Source organism: Haemaphysalis longicornis, unplaced genomic scaffold (genome assembly GCF_048455015.1).
Source record: "Haemaphysalis longicornis isolate Haplotype H1 unplaced genomic scaffold, Haemaphysalis longicornis Haplotype H1 scaffold_9, whole genome shotgun sequence".
Lineage (NCBI taxonomy): Eukaryota > Metazoa > Arthropoda > Arachnida > Ixodida > Ixodidae > Haemaphysalis > Haemaphysalis longicornis.
The window spans coordinates 21,385,721-21,405,530 of NW_027526460.1; the positions used below are offsets into that span (position 1 = coordinate 21,385,721).

The 19,810-nt window shown below is 49.2% G+C and overlaps 1 protein-coding gene across 1 annotated transcript; it reads left to right on the top strand.

Moving 5' to 3' along the window:
- Positions 1–1,467: 1,467 nt before the first annotated feature.
- Positions 1,468–14,256, top strand: LOC144152031 (uncharacterized). The gene is made up of 3 exons (XM_077683223.1): positions 1,468–1,622; positions 10,767–11,046; positions 14,117–14,256. Coding segments are annotated over exons 1-3 (393 nt in total). The 5' UTR covers positions 1,468–1,621; the 3' UTR covers positions 14,229–14,256.
- The last annotated feature ends 5,554 nt before the right edge of the window (positions 14,257–19,810 follow it).

Genomic DNA, 19,810 nt, shown 5'->3' on the forward strand with positions numbered 1-19,810 from the left:
AACTCAGAGGGCGGTCAATACAGTAGACTCCCGTTAAGAGGAACTCGAAGGAACCGTGAAAATTTGTTCGTGTTATAAGAAATTTGTCTTAAAAGCAGAGTTTTTTTTAAATGCAGAGCATTTCTTTAACTCACGATGTCACCCGGCGTTGGCGTGCCTCGGTATCCGCAACAGCCGTTCCAGGTGCGCCCTCTCCCCCACTCCTCCTCGCCTGCTCTCCGCTGCTCCTCGCGTTTCGCACTTGATCTCGCCCCCACTGCTCTCTGCGCATGCGCCGCGTTGCTATGGCAACGGAGGCGCGTCGCCTGCGTCGTCTGCTTCCTCTCCGCCGCGGCTGCGCTCCGCGGCGCCGAAGTCAAACGGGAGCGCGCGGCCTCGTCCGCAACAGCCGTTCCAGGTGCGCCCTCTCCCCCACTCCTCCTCGCCTGCTCTCAGCTGCTCCTCGCGTGTTCTCTGCCTGCTCGGATCGCGTTCAGCAACAGGTGGGGCGCGCATGCGTCGTAGTTTGGCGCGGGAGCAACAACAGTTGTGGCGTGACCGTGACGTAGTCGTGACGTGGTCGTGGCGCGGTCGTGCCGTGATGGGGCGGTTCTCGGCGTTCGCTCTCGCTGTCAATTTCTTTCGAACCAGATAATAAATGATGTCACGCGACCACTTAATTACGACTCCTCATTAATTACAATAATTATAACAACAACAACAATAACAACCAACAGCAACAACTGCAACAACATTAACGTAACCCAACCTACTTAACGTCGTGCGCCCCCCGAAAATGCTCTGCATTTGACCGTGCCCCCCGCGAGGGGGATGTTGAAGGTAAGTTGCGCTTGCGGTGAACACAGAGACGGGCACGGGAAAAAAAGTAGACTTTTGCATTGTGCTCGTTACGAGAGAGCAAAAGTGTTGTTCGTCTTAACCGGAGTCTACTGTATACATTTTTGTACACTATATAAATAGGCCCAGCCAGGGCCGTAGCCAGAATTTTTTTTCGGGAGGAGGGGGCGCGGAGGAGGTACGGGTTATCGGAAGGGTGGAGTTTGGCCGAAAGGATCACTGAGCCTCGCTTACACGCTGCCTGGAAAAAAATTCGGAAGGGGTTCGAACCACCTCCCCCCGTTTCTGGTTACGTTCCTGGGCCCAGCACGAGTTCCAGAACTAGAAAAATATTTTTTTTACCGGCAGTTGATTACGCGCACAAGTTAGTATGAATTTCGCGCTGTTTCCAAGACCGACAGAGCGCTTGGGCCATCAGCTTCGAAGTACACAGAACAATACTTCTGCTATTTGCGCCTGCATATCCTGCTTCAAACGCTTGGTCGTACGTCCCGGAAGAACAATAACAAATTTGGCATCGCGTGACGGCTGTGGACTTACAAGCTTCATGTTGGGGATGAAAACAATACCGACAGGTCCATGCTCGACCATGGCTGCGTGCAGCTAGCTGTCACTGCGCCTCCTCCCACGCTCGGCGCGCAGCTGTACTCGCTGTATTGTTTCAGAACTTGGCAATGATGCGCTCCTTATATTGACGAACGCGGCCAAAAAACAGCTCACTGCTGCAACTGGCTCCAGTTTGAGGCACTCGGTGGCCTTGTCGAAATATCGTTCCAGCTGTAAAAGTAAGTGTCACTTCTTTTCCTTGAGCTCTGACCTTCTGAGCAAGTGTAAAGCTGTTCAAAACAAAAACTAAAATGTAAAAAAAAGGTACAATCATCTGCTTGGTTAGTGAGCCCAAATTCCTGACCTATTCAAAGAATATAACTGCTGGTAGCCTTTACTACGACGGGTTACGTTTGTAACTTTGGCACATTGAACTTTGCCTTAAGGGATACGCATGATGTTGTCTCTTGTGGACTGAGAGAGAGGTGAGAAAAATGAACAGAGATGGGCGCATGTGAAGGGGCAGGCCGGTAATTGGAGAAACGCGCCTCACAGCTGCGGGCCTGAGGCACATCGGGAGAGCGCGAGAATTTAGAGTTCACGTTGGCATGCACATATGTGGTCCCGGCGATTTGGTGAGACCGGGATATGGTGGTGGCGGTGGTAAAACGTTTATTGAGCCAAAGGGAAGGGGTAGAAGGGCGTGGTTAGCCTCATAAGTCCAGGAGGCCTTTTGTTCGGGCTGCCTCCAATGGGAAGAAAAACCTCTGTGCATGTCAGGTTAAACAATTCACCGACGTCTATCAGTACACTTAAGTCGACAGCGATAGGTAAATTTCCGAAAAAGACACGTGTAGCCGGAAGTCACGTTTTGAAAAGGCGTTTTAGCACAATCAGAAAACGGTGTGGGGGTGACGTCCGAAGTAAGCGTGCTGCGCGTGGCTGCGGGTACCTGTTGTGCAATATTACTAACAGTATTTAGCTTGTTACCGCGTTCACCACCACGTTTCGTGCAAGTTTATCGCCATACATGCTCCATAAGTCCAGAATGTCGTCTGAGTTCCAAGGACCTTCACGCTTCAACCATATGGTGTCAACGGGCATCTGGATGCCGGCCTCTTTCAAGATGGCCGCCGTCATTCCTATCGTCAGCCGAAATGCGAGTTAACCGCTCCAGTGGTCTCAAATTTCCGTCGTCGCCACATAAATCGTGGCTACTGTGACTCTAGAAGCTGAAACAAGTTTACATACGTCAACGTAAACGTAACCGTTGTCGACGTAGCCACGTCAGCGGTATATCCTTACGTGGCATTCTATCCATGGAATGGCTGACATCAGACTGAAGTCGGTCTCATTTATGCCATAACGGAGAAAACCGTTGGTGTATTAAGTTCGTATGGCTCGTATACTTCGAAAATTATCCGCTAACAAAAATGTCTAGTTTGACCCACCACTGCGCACCGAGGGCGCGCACTAGCCTAGCGTGGCACGATCGTGCGTGAGCGGAACCAGAGAGCGCGCGGGTAGAGGTGTTGCAACATGGCGGAACCCGGAACATGGGCGACCCGGCATTCCCATGGCAAGGATACGTTCACGCCAAAACGCCCTTCGTCGCATCCTAGAGACGAAGCTCCAAGATTAAATTGACTGATTTACCAATGCCAGCCTGAACCAACACCGAGTGGCCTCGCGTGGCATTGTCCAGCGCGACCTCCATTCGACGGTTCCGTTGCAAAACATATACTCTCTCCGTTTCCCACTCAAGCCAAGTTGCGTGGCGTACTCCATTCACTAGACCATTTTGCCTACAACGTCTTTTTTTCACTACCTTCGCGCATCTGTATTCTCACCGACTCCAAAGCTGATATTTAGGGGTTCAACAAGGCCTTCTCTGACCATATATACTACTGTCTACATATTCAAGCTATGGTCAACATACTCGCCCAGAGCCGCACTGAAGCACTAAAGCTCGCCTGGCATGGATGCCGGGATACATGATTCAGAGACAAGGCAACCATGCACAGACTGTGCGCTCCCTCATAATCCCTCCGCTGGTTGGCCAACACCTGCTGCTGTCTCGCCCACCTCTTTTCGCCTGCAACTAAACCTCGCTCACCACGCGCGCCGATCCGCCTAACATCAAACACCCCGCTTGGATATCTTACCTCAACAGCGTCCCTTCTCAACCACTCCCAGACGAAAATTTTCATTAGCAAGAATCTTGCCAATGCTGCTTTCGCCCCTCACATCATATAGAAATGGATTCACCCCGGGAAGTCACCACCCCACGTTGTCCGCACTGTTCAGCGACCTCTAACGCGGACTTACACTGTTTAATCTGGTATTGCGCTGCATTGTCCTACCATCGCTGTATTCTCGAAAGTGCACTCCTGCGTGGTTTTTTATCAGATAATCCCCTATACCATGACCCCCGATTCCTCTCGCGCTGGGCACTTTTCGTTTGGGAGCGGTCTGGCAGGAGGGTGTGAGCCAGGGTCTACAACCCGCTTGGTACCTGAAAGTCAGGGGCGTAGACGGAAGGGTGGGGGGGCACACCAGGCCCGTGCCCTCCCCCCGAAATACTTCGCACCAGGCTGGAGTGCGGTTTAAGTAGCCTGAAGAACCTCCTGAAGTCGCCTGCATGTTTTAAGGACGTCCTTGCTCATATAAAGCTGTAAACAAGGGCTACGTCAACGTCTGATCCCTGTGCCCGCTCCATATGCTGTACATGTCAACATATACAGCCCGGCTGCATTTCGCGCCGGTTACACCGAGCAGCGCCGGGAACCTGCCGCGAGCTGATCGAGGCAGTCCCGCTGTTTCGCTGGCGGAACAGCACGGCCGGGAAATGGCGGAACAGCAGGAAAAGCCTTATATAGGCATACATGTGGTCTCGACTCTAGCGTTTCATTCCTTGTCTTTACACTGGTACAAAGTACAATCACATGACAGAGCATGTAACTGCAGGTATTTTGTGCAGTCAACTATCAATCCTTGATATGTTTATTTTTCTACCAACATCGCATTTCATTGACTATTGCAGTTCCATAATTACTGCTGTATGAAAAACATTGCTCTGCCCATCTTGTATTTCCTCCACATCAACAAACTGCACAATTCTCTTTATTGCGGACCTTTTTTCTTTCTTTTTGGCACTATTCCATTGTTTCCCTGACTTCCCTCTTGATTAGAATCAGCATTCTGTATTTGCTTAACCGGAATTTTACTGAAGCCATGTCGTTCGATTTAATGACTACAAGTAGAATGAAATTTAAGAAACGTGCAACAAGCTCAACATTCAACATCAGTGCAATAATAAGGTGTTCCGCTAAGCGTAAGTTTAAATTTCGCGTTAATAGCACAGAAAATAACAAAAAGGCGATCACTTAAGGACGAAGACGTACGTTTGCTAGCTTCACCGCCATAATATACGAAGGTTATCGCGGGAAAGCTACTCTTTCAAATGAAGCAGACAGAACGCCAGCTTTAGCAAATCTTCCATGCCAGTTTTGTTATCGTCGACGTAGATAAAAGGCAACCAAGTCTGTGCTTAATAACAACGAATGTGAAGCTTGAAACCCAAAGGGGGGCAAGTCAGTCGTGCGGGCCATTGTTGCAGCATGTAACCGCCAACAAGCGAGAGAAGAGTGCGAAATCTTGATTTTCATGGTTCCCAAACGAAACCGTAGGTGGCGTACACGGTTTCGTTTCAGAACCATGAAAATCAACATTTCGCAATTTTGCCATGCTAATTGGCCGCTCGATGCTGGCGCGATCAACGTTTATCTATAAACGTTGGGCGCGATAGCCTTCAAATCTGCTCGACTGTGCTTCATAGCTGATAGGAAAACTTATTAGTCCCTTTCCTAAAGGAAAATCTAAAACACGCGAATCTTGATAGTAAACAGCCAGTGTTGGCCTCCACTTCCGCCTGACGAACTTGGGGGCCACGCGCCATTCACGAGCACCCTCATGGTCACGCTCAAGAGCGCGTGCCCGCATAACCGCCTGTTCTACAGACGAACGAATCACCCGTGGCCTACCCATAGACAGGCGAACGGGAATTTAGGTCAACATCATCATCATCATCTAAGCTCCTTAAGGTGGACTTTACTGTTAGCGTTCAGCATTCACAAATCGCATGTTAAAGTCAGTTATTTCAAGCTACCGAAATGCAAGCCGAAATGCTACCGATATTTTCCCCCGTCCCATCTTTTGGTCGACCGCGGGCCCCCACGAAAAAAATTCCTGGCTACGCGCCTGCTCAAAGTGGACAATTAGATGTTCCATTGGAAGCCTTGGAAATTCAAGAAATGTTTATGCCTCCCTCCCTGCTATTCCTATTTCCCCCTTCTGTCCAGATCAATAATTGGGTATAGGATGATTGGGAAAATTGGGAATTTTGCTGGATAGACCCTGTCCTTGGTGGCTGTTGACGTTGTTGTGGCCGCGGGTGGAAGCCTATTACAGTTGTCGCGTTACTGGTACGTGGTAAACGTACATTTCTTTAAAGTTTTGTGTTAAATATAATGTGGTGATTTTTTTTTTACAATCTGGATTTTCAAAATTATTGCAACCTTTTCGTCATTAACTCTACTGTTCTTGTTGTTGTTGTTGTTGTTGATGATGATGATGATGATTATGATAATGCTTAGTGGCTCTCCCTTTGAATCGGGCCGTCGGTTGTCAGCAACCGACTTGCCTGTTTTATTACGCTTACTTGCCCAGCTAACCTAATAGATTTGCTTCCTCCCTCCCATCTCCCCCTATTCCCTGTTTTGAACTAATCGCTCCCACCCCCCTTTTTCTCCCCTCGCTGTTCTAAACAACGTTATTCTAGTAACGTTGGTTCTAAATTTTCATCCGTATGATTACTACGCCTGCGTACCCATCCCTTCCCTGCTTTTCCTCCACCACCACTCCAGTCGCCTCTTCGTCACCTCTATGGCCCTGAAGTTGAGATTCCCCCTCGCCCAAATCCCAAAGCCTCCGCCAGCGTCGTTTCCCCCTCACCTCGCGGTGGTCGTATCTCTGTGCAGCCCCTGACAATATGGTCTATAGTTTCCCGATCACTGCCGCAGCATGCACATGTTTTATTCTGCTGCCTGTAGCTACCCGTGCATGCCCGGGTTCTCAGGCACCCCGCCCGTACCTCGAAGAGCAATGCACTGCCTCTCGTATTGCCATAGAATTCCTCCTTCTTAATTTCCTGTTTCTCTGCCCTATAAGACTCCAGGTTTTTTTTCCGCTTCTATTCTCTGTGCCCACTTTGTCGTCTCTGCTGCCTTTACCTGCTTTTTAACTGTTGTGTTAACCCCACTTTCCCCTACCGACTTTCCGTACCGCTTGGTCAGTTGCCTGGTCAGCTCCGTCTCCACCGCGTGTCCACGCTCCTCATATACAGGTACTTAAACACCCTCGCGGCCCATTTTTCATCCATCGCTCCTCAAACCTTACCTTTCTCTGCGCCTCCCTCGCCTCAAAAGACGACCAGAACATATCCCCCTGTACCGCTTCATTTGTAGTTTTGCTGTGTGCCCCTAGGGCCAATCTGCCTACCGCCCTCTGATTAACCTCCAAACCAGCTTGGGTCTCTGGTTTCATGCACAGAACCGAATTTGCGAAAGTTAATCCTGGTACCATGACACCTTTCCAGGCTCCCCTTACCACCTCGTATTTGCTGTATCCCCAGATTGCTGTATGCTTCATTTTTGCCGCGTTCCGTCTTCCTTTCGTCTTAAGGTGAGCCTCCTGCGCGGGCGTGTAATCTTCGCTGTCGTTCAGCCATACTCCTAAATATTTATACTCTTTCACCAATGGTATTTCTACTTGCTGCACTGATACTGTTTTGTGCTCCGCGCTGTCGTTGAAGGCCATGATCCCCGATTTCGGGATTCACACGACGGAGGAGGAGGCGCGCGAAGGCGGACGAATATGTGACGTCAACAGCACGTGACCGGATTGTCCGGCTTGGCGGCGCATCCACACGTGCAGAGCTACGCGGAGTGACTAGCAGACGACAGCGCGGAGGAAGCGAGGGGATTCTCTGCGAGGCACCCTGCGGGACCGTTTTTTTTTTTTTGCGTTGTTTCCGTTTGCCCATAGCGGCCCCAAACGCCAAGGCGCTCTTCTCCCAGTTTTCCCGACAACAGCATCTGCAGTAATAGCGATATTCCAAGTGGTGCCCGCACCTGTCACTCCACCACGTGTTGACCACACCACGTCGAAAAATCCCCCTTCCACCCGCTTCGACATAAAACCACGTGACCGCAATGACCACGCGCTGCCAGACTCAGTGCCGGCCTATGTGCGAAAAACAGGTTCCATTCCCTGCGGAGGCATTTTCTTTCCCGGAGCATCCGCGGGCGATCCCCACCGAGGGGCGGAGCCTAAAACCGGTCACGTGAGCGGGTCCCGCGGGCCAGAAAGAGAGGGTTTCCATCAAGCCCTGCATACTTATCCGGTTGTCCGCCATCCACAATATGTCGTCTGCATACATGTTAGTCCCGGAACACGCGTTGTTCCACCACCTGCCCGTTTTTCATGCATGATAAGTCGAACCCCAGCGTACTGACTCCTAGCTTCCTTTCTTACCCCGCCATGTAGATCATGAACAGCAGCGGAGAGAGAGGACATCCTTGTTTTAAACCCTTGTATACAAGGGTTTAAAACAAGGATGTCCTATAGGTGTATACAGGCGTATTGTATGTTATCCCCTCCCACACTATTTGCACTTGGTTCTCCCGGTGTAGCTCCCTGAGTAAGCTAATGAATTCTGCCCCCACTCCCTCGTCCTCTAGGATACTCCATAGCCGCTCCCTGTCTACATTGTTATACGCCGCTTTAATGTCCGGAAAGGCCAACCACAAAGGTCGGTTTTGCATCTTCGCCACCTCTATGCACTGGCTTACCACAAATAAGTTGTAGTCTAGTCTTCTGTCCTTTCGAAACCCATTTTGAAGTTCCCCTAATATCCTATTTTCTTCTACCAACTGCTCTAGTTCGAACTTCACTGCCTGCATTGCTAACCTGTACAGCACTGACGTGACGGTTACTGGCCTATACGAGCTCGGGTTTTTCCTGACTCATTTGCCCTTGTACACTAAGTTCATCCTGCTCATTTGCCACGCGGCCGGTACTGCATTTTTTCCTATCCTTGTTCTGATGGCTTGTAGTAGCTTTCCCTTGCTCTTTGGTCCGAACTGGTTAATCAACTCCATCGGTATGTCATCCGTGCCTACCGCGGAATTTTTGGGCACCTTTTCCTCTGCTCTTTTCCATTTCAGCTTGTGCCCATCTATCTCCAGACATTCCGGCCTACCCGTCGCGACATCTCTGTGTCGCTGCGGGGCCTCTTCATCCACCTTACCGAACTTCTCCGTGATGATTTTGTGCAGGTATGCCAATGCTTCCTTTCCCTTGAGCATGTGCCCCTGCTCATTTTCTATAGTACCGCCTTCTGTGGGACTCGTGCGTTTCCCTAATGCCTGCACATGGTTCCAAAACCTCTTCGGTGTGTCTCTACCCCTCCTACGTATTTGCGCTACCCATAACTCGCTGTTCCCCTTTATTTTCGCCTGCACTAATAGCTGCACTTCCTGTTTCATTTGCTTATATTGCTCCCATTTTAGGTCCACCTCCTCCTGATGTCTCCCCATCATCTTGGCCTACCTGTGCTCCCTAGACGCCTGTTTACGCCTCTCTATCGCCTCCTTGATTTCTTTGTTACACCAATTCTAGTGGAGATCAGTGGGTATACACCAGCTTTTGGGTGTTTTCTTTCCTCTCCATCGATTGGCCCTCTCTGCCTTGACTATTTTTTCCTGCATAGTTTTGATGAGCCTGTCATATTCCCACTCTTCTCCAGGATTTCTTTCTATGTCAGCCTCTATGCTTTTGGCTATAACCGCAATTTGCTTGCTGTTTAACTTTGTGCGCTGCCCCGGTCGACCCGTTTTTTCGCCCCCCAGTTTCCCAAAACTCAGGTTTATACGCTTGTGGTCACTGCCCAGACTGTTGCCCCCTTATGCTCATTCCATCCAACCATTCATAAAGACCCTCTGAAATAAGGCAGTAGTCAATAATCGACTGTCTCCAACCACACTCCCACGTCCAATTCCGAGCAAGCGCCCCCTGTAGGCAAGTCTAGGTCGGCAAAGTGGGGAGGGGACGCTATCCTGGAACGGCGCCAAAATTCAAGATGACAAACACAAAGCAACCCCACCAGGAAAAAAAAAAAAAAAAACGGAATGCACTTGGACCTAGTATTTTGGCAAGAATATTATTTATTGCTTTCAAAACCACCAAAAGACTCCTCTGAGTCGGTCCCCATAAAAGGTTCGCAACATTCCAATTAAAGTCCGCCCCGCTCTTCTGGCGCTACGGCTCCAACATCTGCCAGTCCATCATGCAAGTCACCTTCCACCGAGCCATCTCTTTCAATTCTTTTTTCATGTCCCCCCCCCCCCCCCCCCACCACCAAAAAAAAAAAAAAAAAAGAATAACCCGGGGAACAACACCCGCTCCAGCAACGCTATGGCAGGTTTGCTGCCATTTAAAAATATATGAACTGGTGTTATAACCCAAACATACTTTTTGCTATGTTTGTGTTATAAACCCTGTTCATGGAGCAGATGGCTCCAACATATGCCAGTTCATCATGCACGTCACCTTCCTCCAAGCCATCAAGTGCGTTGCTTATGTCACAGCACACAGCACGTGAAGATTTTCGGCGATAGTAGTGCACGCCTCTTCTACAAAATCGAGAAGATGCTGCCGCCAACCGAAACCGACGCTGCCAAAAGAAAAATGAAAAATGGCGTGTAGAAATCGGGCTACATGGCTGCTGACCAGGATTAAATTTTATAGGATTGAACACAGGTCGTGGCACGCCAGCGTTGCCTGCGCGCGGTGGGTCTCAGAAAATTGAAATTAACGGTGGATTTAGGGGTAGGGGGGCTTACACGGGGGGGGGGGGGGGGGGGGTTCCAGCATCGACTGTTTACTGTGGGTCGACCATACCTCCGTCACGGAAGGTGTCCAAAACTTTTCTACACTTCCTTTTAGATGCCGGCTTACGTGAATGACTGCCGCGCCTAACAAAAAGAATATGAGTTCTCGTTAGTTACCGCTCATATTTCGTCTTTTCCCTTTTCACCCCGCGCAGTGTTGCGAAGCGGTCTCTACGCCTGGTTGGCATCCCTGCCTTTCTCTTCCTCCTGCCTATAATCTACAATGTCGATTGGGTGTATGCTAAGGGCACGGAGTGTCAGGTGTCACGGAGTGTCATGCTGCTCTCACATGCGAGTCTGCTGCATTTATGCATCGATTACTTATGCTGCGCCCGATAAGCTTTGCGCTTATTTTGTGTTTACCTGGATCAGTGCAGGGGCTGTGGCTAGCGGCTGTTGTCCTGGCGGCTGCCTCCTGGAGCCAGGGAGCCCCCATGGGCAGTTCGTTTGCGGTCAGCTCTTTCAGCTCGCAGAGCATGGGTCCTGATGGAAGGGTTCTAGGCTTCAACGGATACAGTGATTCGTCGGGAAGACGCAACTTCGTCTCTTACACGGTGGACAGAACCGGCAGACTGCGTGTCAGGCGGTACCCAGGCATGTCCAGCTTACTGGGTGGCTTCGTCGGAACAACACTATCTCACATGCCATTCGGGTAAGACAGCAGCTGATGCGCGTTTCTAGGGTTATCTGTCTACATGGAGCAGTTGAAATGTAACTAATTGTGCGAGGTGGTGAACTAGCGTCGCGGAAAGCAGCTCAGATGACGGGGGAACGAATCTAGGAGGTACGAATAAGTACAGTGCAAGCGCTTGTACTTGCTTGTATAATAAATAGCGCTTGCAAGCGCTATTTATTCTGTCTCGCATCGTCTCGGTCCGTCACGCTGTTTCTCGCGATGCGGGAACATTCGCCTATGTCGCAAAAGTCGGGTTCATCACCCGGTTACAATGCGCATACATCTGCGGTACTTTTAACTGTTAAGACGACATCTTTTCCTCTCGTGTTTACATCGGTGGTTTCAACCTAAACTGGCTTAGTAACTCATTTGCTGGCAATGCAGTGGCTATAGTTATGCGGAATTTGTATTTGTCAACTTTGGTTAGTAAAACTTCCTTCCCCGCCCCCTCACCCTTCCAACTTTTCTTTTGTCTTTTCTGTGTTTGTTTGAGAAAGCTTTAAAAATTCCAGGTAGCAGATACGCGAGTGTGTTTCATGGGCCGGTAGAGAGACAAAGAAAATCGAGTAGGAAGTGGAAAAAAAGAAACGCAAGCGCGAGTGTGGGTAGCGTTAAATGCTAACGTTCGCTTCACCGCAGTAAACATCTCGGTGCGGTGGTGCACCCTTTACATGCGAGTCGCTGATCGAAGGCCAGAACGCCAGACAGCTAGACCGTTGAGACAGGGATATGTAGGCAACGCTTGCTTCGCATTAAATAATTTACAGGCAATCATGCAATCCGATAAGGCGTTCCGCGTGAGCTGTAACACTTCTTCAAAGACGTCTTTTGGACAAGGCTGCTGGGCTGCACGGGTTGTGCTCACCACCGTTTTGGTGATGAGGCCTGACGAATGAATTTTCTCCCGCTCTTCTTGGCAAGCTGAGGTTACATGGCTGCGACAGAAGCGCATCGCAGCGAGATAGCACAGCGGTGGGGAACTGCGTCTGAGCCTGCTGGCGCAGTGACTTCGCTGTGCCTGTGGAGTGAATCCTTCTGTTTACTAACATAACGTTGTTGCGGCAGAAAGTGGGTTCGCTGCGCTTCTGTCGCAGGCATGTAACGCGGATACATACCTCCCTCAACTAACGACGGCTGTGACTCGAACAATATGTCGGAACTCGTTATGAAGCAGCGTTTTTTTTACTTTTTCAGCGAGGAGCCAACGAGCTTCGGTTTGAACTGCCCGTTTTGAAGGTGTCCCAAGCTACGAGCACCCCACCTTGTACTCCCGCTTCCCAACTTGACCTAGCGTCTTCCTGCTGCAATACAGGCTCTCTCTCTCTCTCTCTCTCTCTCTCTCTCTCTCTCTCTCTCTCTCTCTCTCTCTCTCTCTCTCTCTCTCTCTCTCTCTCTCTCTCTCTCTCTCTCTCTCTCTCTCTCTCTCTCTCTCTCTCTCTTTCAGCGACAAAAGTAGTCACCGCTTTCCGTGCAAGCTTTCGTTAAACCCTTAATCGGAGAACGCTGCGTCGGGTGCAAGCTAGTCACTGTAAATCGAGAACGGTGTGCGTCCATCATGTGCGAGCGGTTTTTAATAGAAACAGGAGGAGGTTTGAAATAACCGGCGTCTCGATAATCCACATGCAGCGTCGTCTTAACCTGGTGAACCTGCGGCCGTCCACAAGCCCGGAATGAACAGAGCAAATTTTGATTGCGCGGCGAAGAGGCATCGCTTCAGATTTAGATAATTTGGATTCCAAATTTTTATTGTCAATATCGTTTTCTCGAAGGAAAAAAAAAAACGCTTACCCGGTTCCGGTAGCCTGCGTCGAGTGAGCGGCGGTACCAATCTGCTCACCAAAGCTTTAGGACGTTCTGTATTCTATTTTGTCAGTTTTTTTTTTTTCATCCTGCACGTATTTGCATTTTTGGCTTCCCTACTACGGTGTAATTCTGAGCTCTATTTTTTCTTCCTCCTAATTTTTGACATCTGCCTCCACCCTCCGGATCCCACACTCCTTCAACCTTCAAGGTTCTGGGGAAATGGATGTGATTGTGGCCTCCTGGCGTTGTCTAATTAGCACTGTGACAGATGAAGGGATGGTGCAAACGCAGATTATGCACTTTTGTATTCGCTTAGGTATAAACTGCTTCGATGGATTATTGTATATTTTCCCGCTGCACATTAGTATGCGCGGACAAATATGCACGCCTGTTAACTTGTACAAAATGGGGTACTATATATTTTATCTGCGCAAACATGGCACTGAGTTATGTTCTTGTCTCAGAAAACTTGCCTTTTTCACTAAATGACAAAAAAGAAAAGAAAACGAAAACAGAAGGTTAGCTTTGCATTTTTGTTACTGCAGTCTACAAAACAACCCAAATATCTCTGACAAAACACCCAATTACACTTTCTTCGCTAACGCCACTGAACAGGAAACTGTGCCCATAATGTTCAGCAGAAAGATTGCAGAAGTTTATACATTCTGAGCTGCTGCATTAGACCGTAGTCAGAATTCTTTGAAGTTCGTATGGGGACTGCGTGAGTGCGCGTATGGCCTTTGCACTGTTTTCGAACTCTGCGAGGAGATGCGAACAAAGGGGAGGAAATCAGCCATTCCTCCCGCACGCATGCATTTTTGTCGTTTTGTCATGGTAGCAGATGACGGTGACCCTTATACTGAATATTTTAAGGCGGCGTTACTGCCCTGCCATCACCGTTTTTGCTCTCTTGACTGAACGGATGGGTAGATGGGATGAATTTATTTCCGATTACATTGAACAACGTTGGCAAGGCGCTGCCTTCAGTACCTAAACAAGTAATCGTCTTTGGAGTGGGAACCAGTGTTTAGACGCTACACAAGTGGAGAATGCAGACACGGACGACACTCCGTCCGTCGTCCGTGTTTGTATTCTCCTCTTGTGCAGCGTCTAAACACTGGCTCTCACTTCGAAGACTATGAACCAACTGGCCCAGCTTTCTACCTAAGTAATCGCCGATTGACAAAAAAAGTGACTACTATTGTTTGAGCAAATGCGTTTTTTTTTTTTGCTCTTATTTCAGGTGGCGGATGTCGTATGGGACTTCTGCAGCCTCCAGTTTTCAGCCATTTTCGTGGGAGGGTTCCTTCTCTCGATCTTTTGGTTACGATGACGACGACTGGATGGATGTCTGAATAAAGACTTACAGAAGAAACAGATAAATCGTCGTACACAGTATTCTCATTTTTTTTTTTGCTTGCGGCAGAACAGCAAGGTTGCTAAAAGCTCAGCATGAGAATAGAACTGGCAAGCTGCAATAGTCATTGCAATTCCAATTATATTTGCACCAAGAATTGTGGGCCCACATGGTGGCGTGCCAGGATAGTCGGAAATTACGAGTGAGCAGAGCGAGATGAGTGGATGAAAGAGGAGAGAGACAATGAGGGGAGGAGGGGCTGCAGTTGCCGTCAACTTCGTGGAGAAGGCCGAGAAGGAAGGAAAGGAAGCGGGTTGTAGCATAGGAGGATCCCGATAAATGCCATGAAGGGAAAGCAAGGAAGGAACTGTGATAAGTTAATGTTGGTGTCTTCCTGCTATGTCCAGCCTTGGGAGATGTCGCGTGCAAATTACCTGGTAGTTCCTGGGACAAAATAGGGACAAACTTGAGTAGGGATGTCGCGAAAAGACGAAGTAAAAAAAAATGGCCGCGTATCTGCTCCTTTCGTTCCAAATGTCGAAGACGATAGTCGTCTGGAGCCCCTGCAAAGTAAATGGCTCCCTTCTCTTCCCCGCTCACCTCTCATGTTGTGTTGTTTCTCTCCCGTATCGCTACTCCCAAGATCAACACGCTGGAGGTTTGCTCAAGTCAATTTAAATTTACCGCGTTGCACTTCCACGTTGCCATGCTCCACGTGCGTTCCAAGCGGAACGTGGAACGAACCTTTCGTTACTGTTGCCGTTTAATTTCTTAAAATTCCGCCAGGAGCTATAATGGCGCGAGTGTATTTTATTTGTGCAGTGGATGTAGTATTGCATTAATGAAATTTTTAAATAAAGAAACGCTGCAAATATCACTTCTATATTGATTTTATACCTCATATTTGCGTAATGTTCTGTTCTTGTTCAACAATGTTGACAAGTATGAATATTGCCACAGATTTGGCGGTGGGTATCTAAACCTATAGTGCAGGTTCTGTATCACTTTAGCCGGGCGGCTGTGTGAAAAAATAGTTACTGCGAGGTCGGGCAGGCGAGTGGATCCAAAACTGATAGGATAATTCTGTTTTTAGGGCAGCGCTGTTACCACTAGTCGCTGCATGCGCGCTGATGTGTGGGTTATAATAGATTCTCTTTTCAGGACCCACCAGATTTTTCCTGGTTACGTCTGACTTCAGGTAGGCTGCCTGCGAACGCCAAAAAACACCCAGTGGCAAAAAGCTTGGCGAATTCTTCCCACAAAAGAAAGATTATTTCGCTGCAGGGAGTAACAGAGAACTCTTCCTGTCCCAACTGTTGTCAACCGGAATCCACAGCACTCAAGCTGCACTGTAGCACGTTGCTTTTGGCGCATCATACACCGTGCCACTCCAAGTTTGGGGCTTGCACGGTATCAACTGAGGGAGTAGTGCCCAGCTGGTTCTCTTTAGGCAAACTTTTCGTCGTAATTGGCGATTATGTACTGTGGCGTAATCGCTGCAGGGCCGTTGCACAGAATCGCAAGGCTACGTATGCAGTAGCCCTTGCTTTCCTTTTTTCAAACAACACCCCGTGACCTTTCTCGAAGGAGAGTTGGCCCTGTCGGATGAGGAAGAGTTTCTACGACATTAGACTACCCGGTTTACAGAGGTGTAGAACAAAAGGGTTATTATTCATGCCAGCTTTATAGACCTGTGATACTAACCCCACCCTTGTACCGTATATTGCTGCATTTTCGAAGCGAATGTTTTTGTACCCTTGCTTCCCTCGCATATGTTACCTTTTGGGTTGTAAGCAACTCTAAAGTGTTTGTATGTTAATCTTCTGTCTGCAATCAACCTGAAACTGTTTGTGTGTAATCAAGGGCGTCCGCAGAACTTTTTGCAAGGGGGGGGGGGGGGGGGGCATCCATTAGCGGTGGGAGGGAGGAGGGGGAGGGGTTGTACCGTTGGATAGTAGCACCAGAAAGGCGCTATTTGTGGTTACAAAAATTACAAACACGAATTAGAACCGGATTTGGAGAATATACATTAAATTTTATTACTGAACAAAGAAATAAGGTTAATACAGAAAATGTGAAAAGGTACTGCCGCTTTGTAAAGAAAAGGGGTCAGTCTCGCTGCGTGAGGGTTCTCGACTCACGCCAACTGATCACCAGCACACAGCACAATACGTTCACATACATACAACTGCACCCTGTCAATCTTCCTTGAATAGCAGCTGTAGACTCCTCAGGTTTTTCCGGGCAAATTGCGAGATGACCTGTGTGATGAAGTCTGTTGAAATGGGGCACACAATAAAGATACTACTGGCCTTCCTGTCTTTCAATGCAGTACGTACAGGCGTACAAGCGTTTTGAGGGGCTGATTTATAGGTTTTGTTTCGGGGCTTGGCTGGGGCCGACATTTTGCAACTTCGAAAGAAAGGGTGTACAAGGTGATGGGACGGCACAGGAGGATGTTACACTATCCCTACTAAGTGTAGCGGTGAAGAGATTTTGCTAGATATAGCTGCAAATTTGTCCGAAAACCGAAGTTCTTGCGGTGAGACTGCATAAATCTAGAGTTAAGAAAAAAAAAACTAAAAAAAAGTCAAACCTTTCAGAAGTCTTCGCTATCTTCAATAGCCAGCACAGGCAGTCTGTTTCACTGCCGTCACATGACCGGCAATGTTAGTCAGTGTCTAAAGTGCAATGTTGACCGCAGTCCTGAAGGGCGTTCCATACAGATACACAGGACCGGAGTGTGCTAATTAATCATTTGAGTGGCGTGGCTTGTTGGGCTAGTTGGTTCACCTACATAATTAAAAAAACCTTGCACTAAAGGACGGGACAAAGGAGAGAACGTCGGTGTCGTTCTCTCCTCTCTACCGTCCTTCAGGGCAAAGTTATTTTAATTATGGGCCAACCAAGCTGTGCAGCTTTTTTGTAGTGCATAAAAATATCCGAATCTCCAGGGGAGGGGGAAGTTGCCCCCCCTTGCCCCCCCCCCTCCCCCCCCTTCCCCACCCCTTCCGGACGCCCATGTGTGTGTTTCTGTGTCTGTAACTGCCAGCTTTCGGGCTCTGTTAGCTTTGTACGCAGCAGGCGCCGCACTTGTTTAATCGTTTCTTGGTTGTTACGTTGTATCGTTGATACCAGGATTGTTTGATAATAAATTTATCATTTCAAGACAGCAGACGGACATACATACAGACAGACCAAAATTCGCGCGTTCAAGTAGCCCAAGAAAGAATATCGTTTTTAAAGAAGCAGGGACTCACGACCCATGATCTAGCAGTCCTTGCGGGAAGCGGAAACAACCAATAATGATATAAAAGCTTCTTTTTAGAATTGTAGGTGTAATTGTTCCTGACCTGAATGTAAATGTTGCCTTTTCCACGAACGAATAAGTAAAAAAATAAAACAAAAGTGTGCTCACACAGAGAGAGAGAGAGAGAGAGAGAGAGAGAGAGAGAGAGAGAGAGAGAGAGAGAGAGAGAGAGAGAGAGAGAGAGAGAGAGAACTTTATTTGCTCAGAGCCATGATCGGGCCCTCTAATCCGGGGCTTCCGGTGGCCGACGAGTAGCTCTCTAAGCCCGGTCCGTGAGCCATTTTTGGCAAGCGGGATGCGCGGGTTGAGCAGGGTGGCCTCCCATTGTGTCGTGGATCTGTTGTTCGGTGTGATGTTCTTCATGTTGGGATTTTGTGTGCAGTGCCACATCGTGTGGAGTAAATCTGCCGTCTGGTTGCAGTGCGGGCACTGTGGTGTTGGGTATAGGTCCGGGTAATGCTTTTGTAGGGTTGCGGGAATTGGAAGTGTGTCCGTGTGAAGCTGTCGGAGTAACACCTCCTCCATTTTTGTGAGCGAGGGGTGAGTGGCTGGAAATCTCCTCCTGCCGAGCCTCTGTTCAAGCAGTATCTCCCTGTAGGTGGTACGCAGTGAAGGGGGTGAAGGTGATCGTCTGGCTCCCTTGCCTGGGGGGCAACCAGCGGGGGTGAACGCCCCGAAAAAGGAATCACGGGCTAATGCGTGCGCAGCGACGTTCCCCCCGGTCTGTCCCTGATGACCCGGAAACCATATGATCTGTGCTCCTTCAGGCGGCCGATTCGCAATTATGCGAAGGGTCTGGCGATACATCTTGCCTCTGAGAAAATTTCGGCAAGCCTCTTGGGAATCGGATAGCATTATGGCGCGAGGATGGGCAGAGATTGCCAGGGCGATGGCGACCTCTTTCGTGGGTCGGATATCCGTCGTTTTGATGGATGCCATTGCAATGGGGTTACCACTGGACGTTCTTAACAATACAGCGCAACAGAAACACAGACTTAAGCGAGGCACACAGGACAGCGCTCGTCCTGTGTGCCCCGCGTAAGTCTGTGTTTCTGTTGCGCTGTATTGTTAAGATGAATCACCAACTAGCCCAAATATATACCACACTTTGCTTTACCACTGGACGAGCAGGCTGCTGCTGTTGTTACCCCATTGGTGGGGCCGGTACCGTCCACGTAGATTGTAGCAGGGTGGGAGTCCCACGTTTTGGAAAGGTATTGTGCCCGGAGTGTTCTGCGGACTTGATCATGTTCCGGGTGCATGTGTCTGGGGAGGGGATGGAAGTGAATGCGTTCTCTTATTTCTCGGGCGATGTCGAATCGATCTTGCACCGAGGGGTTATGTCTAGTCTATAAAGGATGGCTCTTCCTGTTTTTGTCCTCGTGAGGCGCACCTATGAGCTCTTTCGTGGTATTATGGACCCCTAGAGCCATTAGGCACTCGTTGGACGTAGATACTGGGAGGCCCAAAGATAGTTTGACGCACGTACGAAAAGCCCGGTCTAGTCTGTCCTCCTCTCTGTGTTTGAGGTTCAGAAAAGGAGCAACGTACGGGTATCTAGAGACAACAAAGGCTTGTACCAGCTTAGTAGTTTCGGTCTCCTCCATTCCGTGGTTTTTGGCGGTAACTCGCTTGATAATTCGGGCTACCTGGTTGGCCGCCGCTAAGTCGACTCACCGCTGTGGTGTTGTGTGCCATGTTAGAAAAGTGCACGCCGAGGACACGGATCTCCTTCCTTGCGGGGATAGGCATGAAATACACGTGCAGCTTGATGGGGTCTTGTTTCGGGTATTTGGGCTTCTTGGGCTGGGCCACCAGTAGTTCCGACTTATCCGGTGCATACTCCAGGCCACAGGATCGGGCGAAGGTCTGCACAATTTTTATCGCTCGCTTGAAGCTGTCCTCTATGTCGGCCCTAGTTCCTTGATTTGACCATATGGTGGCGTCGTCCGCGTACAGTGCGTGACAAATGCCTGGCACCCGGTTCAGTCTGGGCGGCAGATCCTTCATCACCAAGTTGAAGAGCAAAGAGGAGAGAACTGCACCCTGAGATGTACCCCGCGATCCTGCAGCTCAATTAGATCTGACTCGAGTCCCCCTATGGAGAGCTTGGCCTTCCGATCTTGTAAGAACGCCTTGATATAGTTGTAGGTTCTGGAGCCGCAATTAGACTCCACAAAAGTGCGTAGTATGGCCGAGTGCAGGACGTTATCGAAAGCCCCTTTCAAATCAAGGGCCAGCACCGCGCACGGTTGCATGCGGTCTGGGTG